Source organism: Malaclemys terrapin, chromosome 1 (assembly GCF_027887155.1).
Source record: "Malaclemys terrapin pileata isolate rMalTer1 chromosome 1, rMalTer1.hap1, whole genome shotgun sequence".
NCBI lineage: Eukaryota > Metazoa > Chordata > Testudines > Emydidae > Malaclemys > Malaclemys terrapin.
The window spans coordinates 131,036,576-131,057,909 of NC_071505.1; the positions used below are offsets into that span (position 1 = coordinate 131,036,576).

General features: G+C 43.0%; 1 protein-coding gene across 1 annotated transcript in view; it reads right to left on the reverse strand.

The window, feature by feature from the left end:
- Positions 1-21,334, reverse strand: part of CD9 (CD9 molecule) — a 41,004-nt gene that overhangs the window by 12,219 nt on the left and 7,451 nt on the right. Inside the window, exons 2-3 of the mRNA XM_054039051.1 lie at positions 9,612-9,714; positions 3,692-3,789 (exon numbers count right to left, since the gene is read on the reverse strand). Of these exons, the coding sequence (XP_053895026.1) occupies positions 3,692-3,789; positions 9,612-9,714 (201 nt within the window). The remainder of the gene's footprint in view (positions 1-3,691; positions 3,790-9,611; positions 9,715-21,334) is intronic.

The window sequence follows — 21,334 nt, forward strand, 5'->3', positions numbered from 1 at the left end:
CATTGGCAGCAAAACTCCTGCTATCAGTGTACATTGTGTCTATGCTGGGGGCTATGCCAGCACAGGCTCTGTAACACTGGTCTACAATTTTTGACAAGTCGTCTGCTTCAGAGATAAAATGTGCTATTTATTATGTACTTTGATGTGCTGAATTCAAATATGACAATGAAAACAACTGATTGGCTACTGTTTCTAAGATATTTAAGTTTTTACATTTTATGTCTATGTATATTGTGTAGATAGTAGGTTTACAATTTATGATTAAAACTCTAGGTCTTTTCATGTGTTTATGGGTGCTTTACATGATAATATTTCACCTGTCCTGTTTATGTAACACTTTAAAAATCAGCAAAAGGGTTATATAAATCAAATTTATTATGAAACAAAAGGCAAAAAACTATTATGTACATGGTTTAGTCCTATTCAGTGTCTACTCGGCGCTTCTTGGCTTGTCTCTTGTATTCATTAAATAGAGCATCTCTTGTCACTGTCCAGCAATAGTCTGCAAGCATTGATGGACTCCATTTGCCCTGATAGCATTTCTCTATTGTTGCAATGTCCTGGTGAAATCGCTCGCCGTGCCTGTCGCTCACTGCTCCGCAGTTCGGTGGAAAAAAAAAAATCTAGATGAGAGTGCAAAAAATGTATCTTTAGTGACATGTTGCAACCAAGGCTTTTGTATGCCTTGAGGAGGTTTTCCACCAACAACCTGTAGTTGTCTGCCTTGTTGTTTCAGAAAAAATGTATTGCCACTAACTGGAAGGCTTTCCATGCCATCTTTTCCTTGCCATGCAGTGCATGGTCAAATGCATCATCTCAAAGAATTTCACAAATCTGAGGACCAACAAAGACACCTTCCTTTATCTTAGCTTCACTTAACCTTGGAAATTTTCCACGGAGGTACTTGAAAGCTGCTTGTGTTTTGTCAATGGCCTTGACCAAGTTCTTCATCAGACCCAGCTTGATGTGTAAGGGTGGTAACAAACTCTTCCTTAATTCAACAAGTGGTGGATGCTGAACACTTTTCCTCCCAGGCTCCAATGACTGTCGGAGTGGCCAATCTTTCTTGATGTAGTGGGAATCTCTTGCACGACTATCCCATTCACAGAGAAAACAGCAGTACTTTGTGTATCCAGTCTGCAGACCAAGCAAGAGAGCAACAACCTTCAAATCGCCACAAAGCTGCCACCGATGTTGGTCATAGTTTATGCACCTCAAAAGTTGTTTCATGTTGTCATAGGTTTCCTTCATATGGACTGCATGACCAACTGGAATTGATGGCAAAACATTGCCATTATACAGTAAAACAGCTTTAAGACTCGTCTTCGATGAATCAATGAACAGTCTCCACTCATCTGTATCGTGAACGATGTTGAGGGCTGCCATCACACCATCGATGTTGTTGCAGGCTACAAGATCACCTTCCATGAAGAAGAATGGGACAAGATCCTTTTGATGGTCACGGAACTTGGAAACCCTAACATCACCTGTCAGGAGATTCCACTGCTGTAGTCTGGAGCCCAACAGCTCTGCCTTACTCTTGGGTAGTTCCAAATCCCTGACAAGATCATTCAGTTCACCTTGTGTTATGAGGTGTGGTTCAGAGGAGGAAGATGGGAGAAAATGTTGGTCCTGTGACATTGATGGTTCAGGACCAGAAGTTTCATCCTCTTCCTCATCTGACTCAAGTGAGGATGATTCTGGTGCATCAGGAATGGGCAGCCCTTCTCCGTGGGGTACTGGGCGTATAGCTGATGGAATGTTTGGATAATGCACAGTCCACTTTTTCTTCTTTGACACACCTTTCCCAACTGCACCATGCAAAAGTAACAATTGCTGGTATGATCTGTTGGCTCTCTCCAAATCATTGGCACTGCAAAAGGCATAGATTTCCTTTTCCTGTTCAACCACTGGCGAAGATTTGTTGTACAAGTGTTGCAGCATATGTGTGGGGCCCACCTCTTGTCCTGATCTCCAATTTTGCAGCCAAAATAAAGGTGATAGGCTTTCTTAACCATAGTGGTTATACTGTGCTTTTGTGATGCAAAAGTCACTTCACCACAAACATAGCAAAAGTTATCTGCACTGTTCACACAAGTACGAGCCATCTCTGCTCACTTTGGCTAAACAGAAATATGTCCCTTTGCAAAAATCAAACACTGACAAATAAGAGACCACGACACTGTATGATTTCTAGAGCGGATATAGGGCAATTTGTTCAGCAGAGTGATGTAAACTTTGTTACGACTGCATCATCCAGGACGTCTAGGAATAACATGATGCTATTCATAACATGGATGACGCAATACCAGCTTCAGATTGCATCATTCATTGTTTTGCCTAAAAAGCACATACTGTCCAAACCCAGTCATAGATTTATTCATAGATCCAGTCAAAGATGTATTTTAGTCATTTCTGGTTTAAATTGAGATCCCTTCCCTTTATAACTCACTTATCCTCCGCCATTCCCAAGTCAAGGGTCGTATATACTGACCCAATAGCATATCTTGAAAACTAGAGCCAATCAACAATGTTAAGCATTATTTTCGTTCTCAGTGACCCAGAATTAATAAAGTTTGACTACATTTATTTCAGAAGCATTTTGGCTGTAGAGCAGTGTAATGTAGATATCGCCTACGTCCTTCTTCTCTCACAAGTGTTCTTTCCCAATTTCTGTCACCACTGCTGCTCTAAGATCCATCAACTCAGATCATTTTAGGCAACAGAAGTTGCACTATGGGATGTTTAGTGACCTTAAGAAGTCAAAAAGCGACCTTTGTGTCTCACACAAAGGAAGTCTGTGTGTTTAACTAACTACCAGGGAGAATCAAATTGCTGCTAGCATTTAAAAGCATTAAAGAAAGGGGTGGAGGGAGGAGTTAAAATATCAGAAAGCCAACACGTATCACTTGAATCTTCTGGAAATGAATTTTTTCCTTGACACAGCAAATGATGAGTAGTTCTTTCTCCTAGCTGTAATGGAAGCCTGTGTTGATATGCAGTTAATCTTGTGAAGATTTACAGAAGACTTTATGCACAGTATTTAATTGTGAGACATGGAGAGGCTGATAGGATGTACTGGTTTTGTATATAGGTGAGTAATGCTATCCTCCCATAATTCACTCAGAAAGAGTGGTGCCTACGACTACTGGTAACTATAGCAGTTCTTCTATTGGCTCATATGGTCGAGGGCTGTGCTTTTGAAGATGAAAACCAAGGTTCTAGTCCCATGTGTGCAATTTATATAATTATCTATTGTCTGCATTACATGTATTGGTTATACAGTATTCAGAATAAAATGCATAATAGTGCCATTATTGACACGGTCCATCAGTTCTGCATTCACGCATCCCTCATCTCATCTTTTACCTCTTGACTGTTGCAGCACATATCAATATTTTAGCTTGCTTTGTCTGAACAGAATATGCTTGATGGGGAATAGAGCAAGACTTGACTTCAAATGCGGGTCATTTAAATTTTGTATTATGTTAACAAATCTATATTAAGAGAGAAAAGTAAAGCTTCAAAACAAGTGATAACTGGAGTGAAATAGAGCTAGCATCTGCTGCCCGTTATTCCTATTGCATATGCCTGACATTCCCACTCTCGCCTTATTAAAACGCTTGAAAGTTCCATTTGCAGAACACATCCCAGCCCAAGATCAAATATTACCGTAAACAAAAACACTTACCAAGCCGAGCATGCACTGCGACTCTTGCACTGCACCACAACATCCCAGGAAACCAACTAACATCATGAGTGCGCCAGCTCCAATTAGAATGTAAACTCCTGGGGGTAAAGGGAAAACAAAGTTGGTGAAGTACTCACCAATAAGGGATTGTAAGATTGCAGTTAGTTTTTAATAGATTCCTCAGGGCAATAGCATTTGTAAGTAGTTGCCTTTGCCATGGTTTAAGTTCCTAAGGTTGAAATTTTCAAAGCAGTACAGGGGATTCTTTAGAGTGAATGTATCTGAACATGCAGCAAAAAGGTAGTGAGGAAACAAAAGTTTCTGTTCAAAGAAGCAATAAGATGGGTAACTCCTCTGCCACTCTTTTCACAAGTCATTAAGCCCAGAGTTTGTTTAGGACACATTATTAATAGGCTTGGCAAGATTCAATGTAAAAATAGACTGATGTCAGTAAATATTGATTTCAGCTGACACACCAAACACCAATGGATATTTTTTCATTTATAACAGCTATGAGTGCAGCCTTCCCCTCCTCCCCCATGTGCGCGCACACACACACACACACACACCCCTTGTTGCTGCAGAGATTGCGTGTCACTGGCCACACAGCAGGGTAGAGAGAGCCCTCTGCAGCTCCACTATCACAGAAGAGAGTGAGAGTGGCTGTGGCAGTGGAGCTACAGAGGGCTTCCTGCATGGCTACAGGGCCCATGACACTGGTCCCCGCAGGTACAAGATATGGGGACGGCTGCTGCCCTGGTGGGGCAGAGCAGAGACCTTCAGCCAGGGCAGTGAGGGGAAGCCACCCCACTGCTGAATGGCTCCCTCCCTGGGCAGGAGTCATTCAACAGTGAGGTAGCCTCCTTCACAGCCAGGGGCTTGTCGTCCTCCTTCTGACGGCCCTGGCCTGGGATCTTGGCTCTGCCAGACCAGGATCCACCTTGCACCTGTATGTCTTGGGCTCCTTGGCCACACAGAATGCCCCATGCAGCCCTGCCCTAACCACCCCCACAACTGTAAAAGTCAAAATAAAAAAAAAAAGTATTAATTGCCAAAATTGCAAAATAAACAAACAAATCTAATTCTGCCAAGCTATTATAGGCAAGGGGCAGAGAATGTCTCATCTCAGAACCGTGTCTCCAAACCCATATAGGGAAAACCTGGAATTATGCCAGAACCAAATCCTGCAAATTATTCTTTGTAGAATCATGGGCTGGGCTGCAATTGTTCTGATTGGAGGCAGACGAGGTTGGCAATTTACCTCTAACCTAGGGTTTACTGGCTCCACAAGAATGTGGGTGGAAGGAAAAAAAGAGTTATACCCATCTGGTATAGAGCTTAAGAGCTGTTTTTCCTTTTTAAATGAACAAGTGCCTTTTGGAATCCTCTAGGCACATGAACATAACAAAAACTACAATTTAGCTTCCCCTGCCTTTTAAAGAGAGAAAGGGAAAGAAAAAATTTCAGCCACCCACACACAACAAGAATTAAGTGACTGAGTAAATTGACTATGGTGCTCTGTCCAACTTAGGAAGTGGCTACTTGAAAGGGGTGGAGATCAGCCTGTCCTAGAGTAGGGGACCCTCCAGTAAAGACTTCCTACTTCCAGTCCCTGATACACAGTACAAAACCAGGAAATTGTCAGCATGAGTACCATGGCTGATCAACTACTGCAACTTAACATTAATAATCAATGCACAATTAAAAAATATATATGCAGAAAACTTTGGAGCTGTCCTACAAGTTTCCTGGATGTGAACTGACAGACTAAAATACATAGATAGAGTTAGTTGAAACTTGGAATTTCCATTCTGTAAGAGATTCTGACATTTCAAAAAGTTTCCTCTCATCCTAAATTGGGATGGGGAGATGGATCAAAATTTTCTGCAAAACAAGAAGTTTCTGGAAAATTTTGAAGCTTGACAAAAGTGAAGTACTTTGTTTTGACTTTTATAATATAAATTATACAAAGTCAAAATGAAGCACTTTGACCTTATTGAAGAAAAATATTAATGTTTTGCATTGACGATTGCAATTAAATAGATGTGTTCCTCTGAAATATTTTGATTTTGTCAAATCAGAATTTTACAGTGGAGTGTTTTTCCATCAGAAAGTCTTCAACTGGCTCTAGAGACATTGAAGTGGCAGATTTGCTTCATGGATGCAATGAAACAAGTAGCAGACAGCTGTTTAGGAATAGTGCTCATGAAGAAACCAGATCGAATTCTAAGTTGTTGTTGCACCACAACCCCAGGTGGACTTTAGTATTTTATCTGAAGCAGCTTAAGCCCTTAGGGAGCCTGTTTACATGACTTGCCCAGCAGGGCTTTGTTGAGATAGATTTCTAGAATGGGGAAAATATTGAAAGGAGGATTAAAGGTGGACATATGACACCATCTTTGAGAAGAATTCAGGAAGCAATCATCGGACTAGCATATCCTTGAAGAGATAATGCAATTCCAGTCACTAGGGCAACTGGAGTCACTTCCACCAGTAGATTCATAGATTCCAAGGCCAGAAGGGACAACTGTGATCATCTAGTCTGACCTCCTGTATAACACATGCCATAGAACTTCCCCAAAATAATTCCTAGAGGGTGTTTTTTTTTTGTTTGTTTGTTTTTAAAAGGAAAAACAAAACAAGAAAAGCCCACACCACCACCTAATCTTGATTTCAAAATTGGCAGTCATGGAGAATTCATCATGACTCTTGGTAAATTATTCTAAGGGTTGATTACCCTCACTGTCAAAAATTTACACCTTATTTCCAGTCTGAATTTGTCTAGGTTGCACTTCCAGCCTTGGATCGCGTTATATCGGTTTCTGCTACACTGAAGAGCTCATTATTAAATATTTGTTCCCCATGTAGATACATATAGATTGTAATCAAGTCATCCCTTACCCCTACCCTAATCATTCTTGTTATTCAAAAATAAGGTTATGGAACAGCTTCCCTATGAGGAGAGATTAATAAGACTGGGCCATTTCAGCTCGGAAAAGAGACGACTAAGGGTGGATAAAGAACTAGGGGTCACCAAATGAAATTAATAGGCAGCAGGTTTAAAACAAACAAAAGAAAGTATTTCATCACACAACACTCAGTCAACCAATGGAACTTTTTACCAGAGGATGTTGTGAAGGCCAAGACTATAACAGGGTTCAAAAAGAACTAGATAAATTCATGGAGGCTAGGTTCATCAATGGCTATTAGCCAGGATGGGCAGGGATGGAGTCCCTAGCATCTGTTTGCCTGAAGCTGGGAATGGATCACTTGATGATTACCTGTTTCTGTTCATTCCCTATTAAGCATCTGGCTTTGGCTACTGTCGGAAGACAGGATACTGGGCTAGGTGGTCTTTGGTCTGACTGAGTATGGCTGTTCTTATGTTGATAAGCTAAAGAGATTGAGCTCTTTGATTCTATCACTATAAGGCAGCTGTTCTCAAACTGTGGGTTGGGACCCCAAAGTGGGTCACAACCCCTTTGAAAGGGGTCACCAGGGTTGGCTTAGACTTGCTGGGGCCCAGGGCTGAAGCCTGAACTACACTGCCCGGGGCCGAAGCCAAAGCCTGAGGGCTTCAGCCCTGGGCAGTGGAGCTCAGGTTGCAGGCCCCCTGCCTGGGGCTGAAGCCCTTGAGCTTTGACCCCCCCTGCCCAGAGTGGTAAGGTTCGGGCTTCGCCCCCTGCCCCAGGCAGTGGGACTCGAGCAGGCTCAGGCTTTGGTCCCCGCTCCTGGAGTTGTGAAGTAATTTTTGTTGTCAGAAGGGGGTCGTGGTGCAATGAAGTTTGAGAACCCTTGCTATAAAGGATAAGATTAGGTCATGGAGGTCTCGGATTCCATGACTTCCAGAGACCCAGGGCCGGCTCTGGCTTTTTGGCCGCCCCGCCCCCCCCAAAAAAACGTGGCGGCCAGAACGGCAAAGCAAAAAAAAAAAAAAAAACCTGCGGCGCGGGTGCAGGGGGATCGGCTGGGGAGGGGAGGGGGGAGGAAGTGAGAGAAGGGGGCAGCCAGGGCTACAGCTCCGGTCGGCGGGGAGGGAAGGAAGAGGACTGCCCTGCAGGGCGCTCTGGTTCTCCGCGCCGCCACCCCCTACAGGGCAGCTGGAGCGGGGGAAAAAAAAAAAAAAAAAAAAGCGCGGCCGTGCCGCCCTAGGATTGGGCAGAATGCCGCCTCAAACAATCTGCCGCCCCAAGCACCAGCTTGCTCAGCTGGTGCCTGGAGCCGGCCCTGCAGAGACCTTTGTGACATTTTCCACCTCACCCCTGCAGGGGGGCCCTGGAGCTCTGAGACCTCATGGGATGGTGCATGGTGGCCCCCTCCCCCACCTTCATCCCCCCTCAGCCCCTTCCCCCCCCCATTATTTTTACTAAAAGTCACAGGCAGGTCACGGGCTTCCATAATTTTTTGTTTATTGCCTGCTACCTGTCTGTCACTTTTACTAAAAATAACCATGACAAAATCTTCACCTTAGCTATAAGCATTATTTTCCATTCCTTTAATCATTCTCGTGACTCTTCTCTGAACCCTCTCGAAATTTATCAACATCCTTCTTGAATTGTGGGCACCAGAACTGGACACAGTATTCCAGCAGAAGCCATACCAGTGCCAAATACAGAGGTAAAATAACCTTACTACTCCTACTCAAGATTCCCCTGTTTATGCATCCCAGAATTGCATTAACTGTTTTGGCCACAGCTGATTATCCACCATGACTCCCAAATCTTTTTCAGAGTCACTGCTTCCCAGGGTAGAGTCTCCCTTCATGTAATTTTGGCCTACTTCCTTTGTTCCTAGAAGTACATATTTACATTTAGTGGTATTAAAACCTATGTTGTTTGTCCCCAGTTTACCAAGCGATCCAAGAGGTTAACCTCATACCTGAGAGATAAAATGTCAAAGAGTGGTTCAGAAGGAGCTTTCAGCAGATTGAATACTCTGACCAGCTCTAGTTCTAGCCCCCATTCTCTTTGTGAATCCACAGAGAATATAATTTTGAATAGAGGAATTTGGGACTCTTCCTACTGGTAGATGCAAGATGGTACTTCAGCTCCCTTCATACTAGTGTGTAGAGGATAGGATGCAAACTCTTGGAGGAAATGAATCTGTGAGCTTATGAACAAGTCCCTCAGGTTCTATGGAGGCTACCTCATTTGAATATTTGCCAAGGCTACCAAACATATTACTGCATCAATGAGGCCCAATGTGCACAAGCATGATCCTTGCTGAGACTTTCTGGTTCTGGAGCATCTTCTGTGACAAATCACGATGTCCTGGGGTTTGAAAGCTTTGACACGAGCCAGGTCTATCAAGAGTCATACATACTCTTGTTGCCTCTAAGTTCAGACGTTGGGAGCTTAGTAATAACTTTTATTGCACTGTAATTTTTTCAAGTCACTGCACAAATAGTAACTCGGTTTAGAATGAAGCTCTAGTGACTCTCACACCCTGCTGGAGATATAGACCAGTACTTGGATCCCTTCCAAGGGATTGTCCTTCATCAGCCAGTCCTCCACACAGGGAAACACATGCTCTATCTCATCACGTCTAGAGAGGTCTCTAGGACTGGTAAGCATAGTGTAAGCACAGACGCACACACATCTCTAATGCCAGCCAAAGAGGCAAAACTGATCTATTAGTGCTCTTCTTCTATGGGATATCTTAGATCTCCACTGCATGCTAAACCAGTGTATGTATGTGTAGGCATCTGCGCGGTACAAAGCACATAGCTAGCTGTCTCCTTGAAAGAGAGGTGTGCTTATTCCAGACTCACCATATTTACCTGAACAACTTAAAATCTCAGACAACAATTGAGTACTGCACTCTGGCACGTCTTTGTGAAGGTTAAAGAAGACAGAGTCCATTATCAGAAAGTTCTTGGTACAAAGGGAATTTATGGTACTCAAATTACTTCACTGCTTACCAGTATAGAAGTTTGAATTGTTGGATTCCATCTCAAAGATACTTTTTGTCTGCGTATCAAACCGAAGCCATAGTCCAATTGCAAGGACTGCAGTTCCTAAAAGCTGTATGAGTAAAGAAAAACGTTGTTAAAGAATAACTATTATGCTGTTACAAATGTAGGTGAGGGTGATAATTTTACATATTATTTTTAGACTAATATTATTATTATGAAGGAGAAGGAGGACATTGCTTGTCATTTAATTTCCAGAACTAAGATGTTATTTTCATTTTGGCATATTTACATTCCAAGTTGGTCCCGTATTAGTCTCCAGCTTTGTACATATCCAGCAGAGTATTTCACAAGTTTTATTGCACCATAATTTACAGATCAAGCTGAATGTCATTCTTGTTCCATACTGAAGACATGTTACGTATTGGACTGTGTCAACTTGCTGGGTTAGGCTAGGTCTACACTACCCGCCTGAATCGGCGGGTAGAAATCAATCTCTCGGGGATCGAATTATCACGTCTCGTCGGGACGTGATAATCGATCCCCGAATTGACGCTCATACTCCACCAGCGGAGGTGGGAGTAAGCGTCGTCGACAGGGAGTTGTGGAGGTCCATTTTGCCGCCGTCCTCACAGCGGGGTAAGTCGGCTCCGATATGCGAATAGCGTAGCTGAATTCGACCTATCTTAAATCGCCCCCCCCCCATAGTGAAGACCTGCCCTTATATATTTCCCACTTATCCTTGAACCCAACACTGCTTTACAGAGGACCTATTGTAATCAGGTTGGATACTGCATCATACTGATGTTTTCACACTGAAGACAACTTTGTAATATGCTGAAGACCATGCTTTGTAGGCAGTTTTATTTCTTCCTATATGAAGACCCACTAGTAATTTCAGTGAATTAAGGGAATAGCCAGATTTATGTCATGTGATGTTCAATGTTTCTGGCACAGTGGTAAAAATAAAAACTCTTCATATGTCTGCGGAGCTCATCAGTCCAATGCTACCCAGCATAAAGTAGGAGCTAAGCAAAGGAGATATGTGGGGACATTGTAAGAGGGGTAAAAAATACAGAAGGCAGTGACAGAAACACTGCTCTATCCTAATCTGAAGTTCTGCATCCAAAATTGGACCAAAAAAGGTGATCTGCAAACAAAGAACCAAGTCTGTGTACCCAAGGATCCTGCCAGCCTGGCTGCGCGCACACATGTGGCAAAGGACATTTAATATTCACAGACTAACCTCTGGAACAGTTGCCCTGCTTCCAAAACAAGGGGTTATAGATTAGAGCTACAAGAATTAGGGGTTATCTACATGAACTCTTAGTTTGCGGCAAGCTAAGGTGTAAACCTACCCCACACTTGCCTGCCAGGCACTAAGTGTCTGTGTGTGGATCTTGTTGCCACGCACTGAAAGTCCCCTAGTGTGTTTTCACCTATACTGCTTTGAAATGGGAGTAGATCAGTGCACACTAGGAAACTTTTAGCAGCAGCAGCAGGGTGCACAAAGACCCTAACTACATGCAAGGTGAGTGTGGAGTAGATTTACACCCCAGCTTGCCACAAACTAAATGTTCGTGTAGCCAAGTCCTTAGATTTTGCCTTAATGTTTTCTAGGGCAAAGAGAAGTTTGTAACAGATGACTAGAACTAGTAACAGTTAGGCCTAAGGTTTAGGAAATCCTAGGGAAGGGTTAAGCTACTTAAATATGAGCTAAGAGAGAACAGAATGGCATTCACAGACTTCTGCACCCAAGAGAGACTGGAAATTGTTACAAAGGCTCAAATTATTGTCCCCTCTGCAGATAGTGCAGACAACCCGTTGCCACTGATCTCCATGGGTGCGCATGTTTCCCTCTATCACATCATACCCTGTTCCCTTGGACCCCAGTGAAACCCTGCACTGGACAAATGCACAAAGAGAGGGAGCAATAGCCCCCTTTTCTTCCTGTGTATTATAGTACAGACATTTCTTGGGGGGGGGGAAAGAGGTGAACTTTTGTTGCCCATATACATATTTCCCCTCTCCCAATCTCTCTCCCCAAAATGATGGAAGTGTGTCGAGTTCCTTGAAGGGACGAGAGGGAAAAATCACTAGCAGGGGAAAATTTGGGCTTTTATTTTTAATAGTTTAGAGAGGAGTTGCAATTTAAATAGCCTCACCTCACCTTAGTGTAGATTGTCCTTAAAGAGGCTTTAAAAATACCTTAGGAGTTTGGGCGTGTGTGGGGGGAGGGGGGATGTCAGGGAGAATGAACCAACCTCTGAACAGCCAAAGACTGGATTTACCTGATCAGAGAAAACCACACATACCTGAAAGACCAGCACTACCTTTAAAAGCAAGCATCTGATGACCAACCTATCAAAGAGGAGCCTAAAGCTTTAGCTAGAGCGCACCAGTACACATTAGTTTGTTCTCTAGGAACCAGTCACATCGAGAGACTTCCAACCCAATCAAAGATACATTAAAAAGTCTTGACACTTCAAAACCAAAGTGCAACCAGACAATCTTCTTCAGGTTGTACTTCAACTGAGTAAGAGTAAGGCCTGGTCTACACCTAAAGCGTTTTACTGGTGTAACTATGTTAATCCAGGGTGTGATTTTTTTCCACAGATATAATTATGCCAGTAAAAACCCTAATGTGTTATAAAGTTATAACAGTATAAGGTGCTTTATAAACAGTACAGTTTATTCTGCTTTGCTGATGATTGGCAATAAACTATACTGGTATAACTGCATCCACATCTGATGGGGGAGGGGAGAGAGTTTGCCACTTTATCTTTGCTAGATATAATAAAAGCAGTGGAAAATTTTAAAGTGTAAATAGGGGCCAATAAGATTTGACTAGGCTGAAGTTCAAGAAGTTCATAGGGTTATAAAGGAAAGTATGTCCAGTATATAATGCTATTCTGAGATACCCCAGCATGCACAGGCAGCAAGAGTCATAACGAAGGGACTTTCAGCAAGAGCCTTAATCTCTCAGAGGGTCAGGAAATTCTTTTCTCACCCTTTTGCCCATCATATCCTAAATGGCCAAAGAAGCAGTGTGGGGTTTTCAAGGAGTGACTCATTTGTCAGCAAGCATTCGGCACTACTCACTCATCTCAGCATATGCCGGGTTCTCACTAAGGTTCCATTTTCAAGTGGCTTATGCGTTAGAGGTTGTAAGCCTGTTACTGACCCAAGTAATGTGTATTTTAGATAGTTATAAACTTGTCAGTGGATGGTGTATTGTAGTTACAAAACATGATTGTGAGTGACCTATAGACCAGTTGGACTGTAACAAATTAATAAGCAATTGATGTTGTAATAAATGGTTCTTTGTTAATGTACCCTTAATATAATGTTTGATCTGATTAAGGTTGTTTACCCACAACGCTCCAGCTTCTCAGTACAGTGACACTTACCCTCTTTGCTTCCTAAGGCTAGATATTGCTATTATTTGGTTTTCAGGTAGCCTCAAGCCTTTTGTGAACAAAATGACTGAAAGCATATCTGATTCAACTTGCAATGGCCTCCCAAGTTAATGGAGACGAGCCCTTACCATCGGGTTGCCAACTTTCTGATTGCAGAAAACCAAACAGCCTTGCCCTGCCCCAATGCCCTATCCCCGCTCACTCCATCTCCCCTCCCTCGCTCTCCCCCACCCTCACTCATTTTCACTGGGCTGGGGCAGGGGATGAGGGCTCTGGCTGGGGATGCAAGCTCTGGGTTGGGGCTAGGGATGAGGGGTTGGGAGTGTGGGAGGGGGCTCTGGGGTAGGGAAGGGGGGTTGGGGTGTGGAAGGGGATGAGGGCTCTGGGGTGGGCCGAGGGGTTCAGAGTGCAGGAGGGGGCTCCAGGGTGGGGCAGGGCTCCCAGCCGCGCTTACCTCAGGCGGCTTCTGGGAAGCAGCGACATGCCGCTCTGGCTCCTAGGCATGGGGTGGCCAGGGGGCTCTGCATGCTGCTCCTGTCTGCATGAACCACCCCCACAGTCCTCACTGGTCACGGAGCTCCCATGAGAGCTGCAGAGCTGGAGCCCCCCTGGCCGCCCCTCCACCTAAGAGCCAGAGGGACATGCACGCTACTTCCAGGAGCCGCACGGAGCTGACCACTGCGGCCAACCAGACTTTTAGCAGCCCAGTCAGTTGTGCTGACCCAAGCCGCCAGGGTCCCTTTTCGACTGGACGCCTGGCAACCTTACCAGGACTCTCCAATCTACCCACCACCACCCCAAATTTGGGGATTTTTATAATTCCAATCCAAGTTGAGAAATTTGGGCCTCATCTTTCAAATTAGAGCTGAGCAGAAAAGTCTGTCTCCATTTTTAGCTTTCTGCCTGGGAAAGGGAAGCTGGACACTGTTGGTTTTAAGCTATAAAGAGCTGATCTATAGCAAATCCAAGGCCAGTTTTTAAAAACAGAAGGGAGTTTGGTTTTTTTAAACCACAGTCTTCTCAAATCAAAAGGATGCTTTCATGACTTTTGTCTGGCTACCACAACACTGTAAAACTCCAACTAGAAGGAAAACCAGTGATGATCCAAGCTATTTTATGGAGTGGCATGTTTTCTACTTTGGAGTACAATTCTACTCTGAAGCAACTATAAAAATGGTATTACAAAGCTCTAAGCTTATTACTTCTCAATGACTACATATTAAAAGAGGCTCAATTTATAAGTAAAATGGATCACCCGTAATAAAAATTATACGGATAGAGCATAGTTGATGATTCCGTTAATGATGCACCAAGAATCTAGCTCCCTCTCCACAGGTGTTGTAGGACAAAAATAAAAAACAGATTTGGGGAGGTATTTTGTTGGGGTCAAAAAGTTAAGCAGATATATCTGAAGAACTGAAGGAGACAGATCTTTTGTTTGTGGCATTTTCCGACCACAATTTCCTGTTCTGAATTTGTAACACAAGCTACTAAGCCTAAACAATAAGCATATAATTTAAGCTTGTTACTTGGTGCGTATAAACAACACAGAGTCAGTCAGTTCCACTGTTTCCCCGTATACAGTCACAGTCACTTCCCCTTTGTTTGTGTGGGTTTTTGCATACAGCAACAGGAGAGAGAAAATTTTTTTTTTTAAAAAAGGCAAGAACAATACAACTGTTAACCCCCCCCCAGAATTGACAGGTTGAATCCAGAAATGGTATAGAAACCCAAAGTTAACTTTTTAAACATAAATTAATTGAAGAATTAAAGATATTAAGTTGAAATCCACTCTACCCGCAAAACTTAGGCCTGTTCCCATAATGGGATCTGTCCGTCATAGACACTGTGTTAAGTCTAAACAAAAACAGGAGTTAAACTGATATCCAACTTGATGGCTGAAAAAGAGTTCTAATCCCCAAAGAGGGCACTAGTAATGGCAGGAACTTGACTTTTTAGACTTCTCTTCTTTGCCATTTGTATTAAGGCTACTAAGCATCAGATTGCTTCCTCCAAAATCCATCCCTAGTCATCTTTCACCTCTTACAACGGCAGCTTCATCCTCCAGAACTTGCATCACTCCTCAATCCATCCGACTACAGCTAAATTGTTTTCCTTGCATGTTACTCTTACTACATCATCCCTCTTCTCAATCCCTACACTGGCTTCCAGTCATTATCAAATGCAAACTCCCCCTTGTTGCTTTCCAGGCTGTGCCCCTGTATATGTATTCTTGCCTCCTACTGTGGCCCACAACATGCCCTTTCTTTTCCCAACTGCATGCACCTTGACACTCTCCTAGTCTCCACTTCCTTCCTGCACTTGTGTCCCCATGCAACCTCCGTCTTTAAAGTTCCTCCTCTGAGCTCACCTCTTTCTGTTAGCTTTCCAATGCTGAGCACCACTTGATTATTCCTGTAAGACCCTGCTCACACAAAGTCTTTGTTTCGTTTAAATTATATATAAACATACAAGCTATAGTTCACACAAAGGTTATCATGGTATTTACTGTTTTAACTCCAATCCAATTCGATACACTGCTTTTTTGCTCCCTTGCTGTGCATAGCCATCCTGGATTTTCAAATTATTTGGACCAGAGTCCCAGACCTGCCTTATTTTTTCTGTAGAAAACCCATGCACACCTATAATGTTGCAGAGTGGAGTTACTGGATAACTGGGTTGTGACAGAACAGATTATTCTGGATAACTAATCTTGAGGAAGATAAGGGGAAGGTGGGAGGAAAGAATAGCTCTATGACTGAGCTGGATGTTAGATGAAAGTTATAAAGCTGAGATGGTATCAGGGCTGGCGCAACCACTAGGCAACCTAGGCGGTTGCCTAGGGCACCAGGATTTGGGGGGCAGCATTTCGGCGGCGACGCTTCGCAGCGGCAGGATCTTCGGCCGCCCCGGTCTTCAGCAGCATTTCGGTGGTGGGATCTCCCGGAACCACCCCTCTCCTGTCCTCTTCCGTCCTTGGCACCACCTGGGGTGGCAAAAAAGCTGGCGCCAGTCCTGGATGGTATACAACCTATTTCCTTGAAAACACTTATTGAAACTTTGCCAGTGGGGTCTTTTATGTTTTTAAGGAAAGTGTTATGTTAATTGAACAAGGAGATATCAGGGTATAAAAAATTACTTATTCCAAGTTTCATTCATTTATCTTGTACAAGAACAAATATACTATGTTAGAAGGTCAGGCAATTAGTTTTGGAGTTAATCGCTGAAGTAATTTGATCCTCTTGGATCTCCAGAAGATCTCTTCTGAACTTAAATCCTTCATTGGTCTTGAAAAGGGCATGACCTCCACAGGCACAGGTTGTGAGGGTCAGATAGATACAAGAAACACACACACACACACACACACACATCCAGCGGAGTCTGTGAGCTTGTGGACAGAGACAACTCCTGTTCCAGAAGCTCAAAGACATCCTAAAAGTAAGGTCTCAAGGTTGGCAGATGATGCCTAGATGGGTTAGTTAAGTGCAGTTTCTTCCTTAGAGCTTGCAAGGTATACAGAACGTACTTGTGAGCCTTCTGTATTTGTTGCTACAGAACCAAGCTCCATGATGACCATTACCGACCTCTCCATTACCTCAATCGTATGGAGACTATGGAGCTTGTCACTCCATATGCACTGCCTGCATAAGATCTATTAGAGCTATGGTTCAAAGAACTTACCAACTCTGAAGAAACCTGTGTAATTAATTTAAAAGTTTTACAAGTCATAACTCCTGTTTAAAAGCTTGTCATATGCTGACAAAGTGGCTAGGTTACATTTCATGAGAGGGATAAGGGAGAGCTCCACTCAACATTGCATCTGAGTACCTTATCAAAGAAAAAGAAAGAAATCTAAGAGAAAATCTCTACTTTTTGTTCCACCCCATCATCATCAAGTGTGTGTTATAAGTTATTGTACCCTGTGAAGGCAAGGGCAGAGAAGTGGATTTTACTTCTCAATTTGCAGGTGACAAAATAAGTTAGTTCTTCCAATCTCTTCAAAATGACAGAGTTCCACAGTTGTGGAACAGCTGCTGAAAAATTTGTCTGAGGCTATGTTTACGCTACAGAACCTACCCCAGCATAAATATGTCAGCACAGTTACAGCCCCTACACAAACAGAAGGGGGTTGTTTGTCAAGGTAGGAACACCACCTCCCTGAATGATGTTAGCTGTGTTGACAGAAGCCCTCTTCCACCAACACAGCTGACTCTACATTGGGGGATTTGTCGGCATAGCTAGGTCAATCACAGGTGCTATTATTGCACACCCCTCACTGATGCAGTATACCAGTATTATTTTAAGTGTAGACCAAGCCTCGTGTGCGCAAATCTCCATCTAGAGGTTGAAAGCTCCATTGTTCCAGAGCAGGGGTAGTCAATAGGCGGCACAGGGGCCAAATCCGAACCGCCAGATGCTTTTGAACAGACTGCAACATCTTTTTATTTATGTATCATTATTGTTATTTTTGTATTTTCTCTGGAGTCTGGACCTTGACCAAGAAATTTGGACCTTGACAAAAAATAATTGATTACCCCTGTTCCAGAGGGACATAGCTGTTGCGTAGGTCATGGACTTGAAGTGAAGGACCATCTCACTTTACCTTTCTGTGCCTCAGTTTCCTCTCCCACCCTTTGTCTGTGGCATCTATTTAGACTGCAAGCTCTTAAGAGCAGGGACTGTCCCTTACTATGTGTATGTAGAGGTATTAACATAACATGGCCCCACCCTCTGTTGGAGTTACAGTAATACAAATAATAAACTTGCTGGGATTAATCATGTGCAGGGCTTTTGAAGATAAAGGACTAAACCCTTCAATTAGGCAAATTAACAAGGGATGCAGAGAGCAGACTAGGCTGATGTGTGCCAGAACCCTTGTGATTTAAAATGAATGTCAGAGTATAGTGCCCAAGAGAAGGCCTATGAGAACTCCTGGATACTTTCCAATGCCATATGAAAGGTGTGTATGTCTCTGGATAAGTGGGTTTGGGAGGAATGGATCAAGGGAGAGAGGGACTCTTCCACTTTCATTCAGATGGCATTAGAAAGTGGTCATTTACTATGCGCCTAGGCTCCTTTTTCAAAGCTTATTAAAAGCTCACTGCACTTTGGAGTGCAAATCCCTAGAGCTGCTAAAATTTGAAATGAATGCCATTTAGTGATGTATATTTGATTAAAATCAAGTTTGGGAAATTAATTTCGAGGGAAAGGAAGTGAGACTGTGGCAGTGCATTGCAGTCAGTAAAAACCAGAGTATTTCCACAGCTGTGAGCATCATAGTGCTGCACGGAACAGAATTAGGAGGAGAAAGATGGAGGGGGGGGGGGAGGAGGGGAAAAGTATCAATAATAATTTTTGGCTACTACTTGACTGTTTTTTCCAGGCATCACTAAATGGCCATTCCTCATTTAGGACTATCCAAAAGCATGCCCTGCCCTCCCCACCTTAAGAATGTGAGTGTAGAGTAAGTCGGTGTGGTTTTGAAGGTGGGGAGGAGGGACAAGAAAACTACCAAAACATTTATCTCAATCTTTCCACTGGTACAGAAACCAAAACAACCTCTACCCCCACATATGCATGCCGATATACTGCCTTGGGCCAAGACCAGACGTGATACTGTGAAGCATGTAGAAAAGTTTTGAGATTATTATGAGCAATTTAGGAACATGTCTGATTTTGAACAGACTAAAACGTCTGGCTCACTATAGACAAGGAAAGAAAATCACGGATAAGAAAATCAAATAAAGGTTTTGAATGGACTGAGGTTGAGCCTTAGTAATGGCATCACTATCCACAGCAGTATGACTTTTCAAGCTTCTGAGATGCATAATGCATATTAGAAAAGAGTCAGCCACTGTTTATTACAATCACGTTTAACCCTACTTTGCTTTGGAAATTTATGGCTTGGAAAAAAGATGTTTTCTTTCTCATTAAGCAAGTTCCAATTCCAGAGTGTTATTTGCAAAGTTAATGCAATGCCTACTGTACTGCAACTGCATTTATTGCAATAAAATGGTAGGACATTACAGGGAATTCTTGAACCAAAGCCAAGACTAGTGGCCATTTTACACAAGTTACTATTCAGAAGTCAGTCTACTGATTTTACATTTATTTAAATGGCAAATTAAGTTAAAACTGCTAGAAATCTAACTACAGATAATTTCACATCAGATTGCTCAGGGCAATGTACTGCAACTGTGCTCCTGACTTTCCTCTACATTTTACATGGAATTCAAGTAAGTACACTGGAAGTTAACATATCAGTTCAATTGACCACAAGTAGTATTTTGATTCAGGCTCTACAGCCCCTGACTAAGTCAACAGCCTTCACCATTACACAAGGCAGAGAGAAAATATTTTATAAAAATGCTTGGGCTGTTTTTTTTTTTTTTTTTTTTTTTTTTTTAATATTTTTGCTGAATGTCTCTGCTCTGTGAGAACTCTTCCCCCCCCCCCCCCCAACTTATTTGAGTGGCTTAAGGAAGGGGTTCTCAACTTTTTTCTTTCTGAGCTCCCCCCTAACATGCTATAAAAACCTCCATGGCCCACCTGTGCCACAACAGCTGTTTTTCTGCATATCCAGTAGATTAAAAGGCAGGGCTGGCATTAGGGGGTAGCAAGCAGGGCAATTGCCTGTGGCCTCACAACACAGGGGGCCCTGCCAAGCTGAGTTGCTTGGACTTTGGCTTTAGCCCCGCCCGGCTTGGGTTCGGCTTTTTGCCCTGAGTCCCAGGGAGTCTAACACCAGCCCTGCTCTCTGGTTTATTTTGGCGGCCCCCCTGAAACCTGCTCCCGGCCTCCTAGGGGCTCCCAGACCCCTGGTTGAGAACCGCTGGCTTAAGGAAGTCTGTTCTATATTTGTCAGTACACTTTAAAGAGGCTGGCTGTTTTTCATACAATCATAGAAATGTAGGACAGGAAGGGACCTTGAGAAGCCATCAAATCCAACCCTCCACGCTATGATACTACAATAAACAGATGAACTAAGTGCTCTGTCACAAAGTGGATCAGACACACGCTGAAGAAAGGAAGAAGCCTCCAAAGTCCAGTCTTACCATTAACCATAGTTTTACTGGAATCATGGCCTCTGTAAACAAGGGTGAGTGAGAGATACAAAATAGTACTTCAAAACAGGGTTCAAAGATTTAAGTCACTTGATTTTTTTTTTTCATTTAAGTCAGGTTGAGGCTTTGTAAAACTAATTTTAGCACATGAGCTATTGCAACTTTAGATAAACAGAACATGTATATTATAATTCATTATAAATTTTAAACTGCCACTACTAGTAGGGTATTGTCTTTGAATATTGCAAGACTGCTATAAGCAAAAAAAAACAAAAAATATTGAAAATTAAAGCCCTGATGCTGCAAACACGTAAACTTACTGTAAAAACTGACTAAATGTACTCACATGAGTAGTTCCATTGTCTTCCATGGGACTAGCCAAGTGCTTAAACTTAAGACATGTTTAGGAGCTTGTCTTCACTCTGGTGCTAAATCGGTGCCACTGAGATTGATGCAGCGGATTTGATTTAGCGGGTCTGGTGAAGACACGATAAGTCGATGGGAGAGCGCTCTCCCGTTGACATAATTAATCCACCTCAATAAGAGGCAGAAGCTATGTTGATGGGAAAGCATCTCCCACTGCCTTAACGTGGTGTAAATCGATGTAAGTTATGTTGCTTGGGTGGGAGGGATGGTTTTTTTACACCCCTGAGCAACGTCACTTACGTCGACTTAAGCGATAGTGTAGACAAGGCCTAAGTGTTTGCAGCATCAGGAACTAACACTAAAAACTCAGTACATTAAAGTTACTGTGAACATTTTTTATATACAGGCCAAAAATTTAAAGAGCCCCTAAGGGCTTCTGAAAATCTCAACTTAAGTTGTTTAGGAGCACAAGTCCAACTGACTTCAAACCCCGATGAAGGAATTTAGCCTAATCAAAACACGTCCGCTTTTCTGATTTGTGGAAGTGCAATACATCAGAAGGTGGTGATTGTTGCAGATATAGCACTCCCTTTCCCAAGTTATTTTTAGCATCGGTTCCCTCTTTTTAACTCTCCCGCATACCATGCTTTCTATCTCTCTCCCTCACTTCCTTCACTTCTTTTCCTCTAACTTCTTTCCTCTCTCACCCATTCCGGCTGCTGTGCTCCCTGGTTCCCCCATCACACCTAAGAGAATTGGTGGCTCCATCTGGTCTGCTCCCAGGTCCTTCCAACACCAGTGCCTGGGCCACGCTGCTCCCCAGCTCCATTCCAAGTAGCCTGTCACTATGCACAAGTGGGATTGCCCAAGCCCAGATATAGAA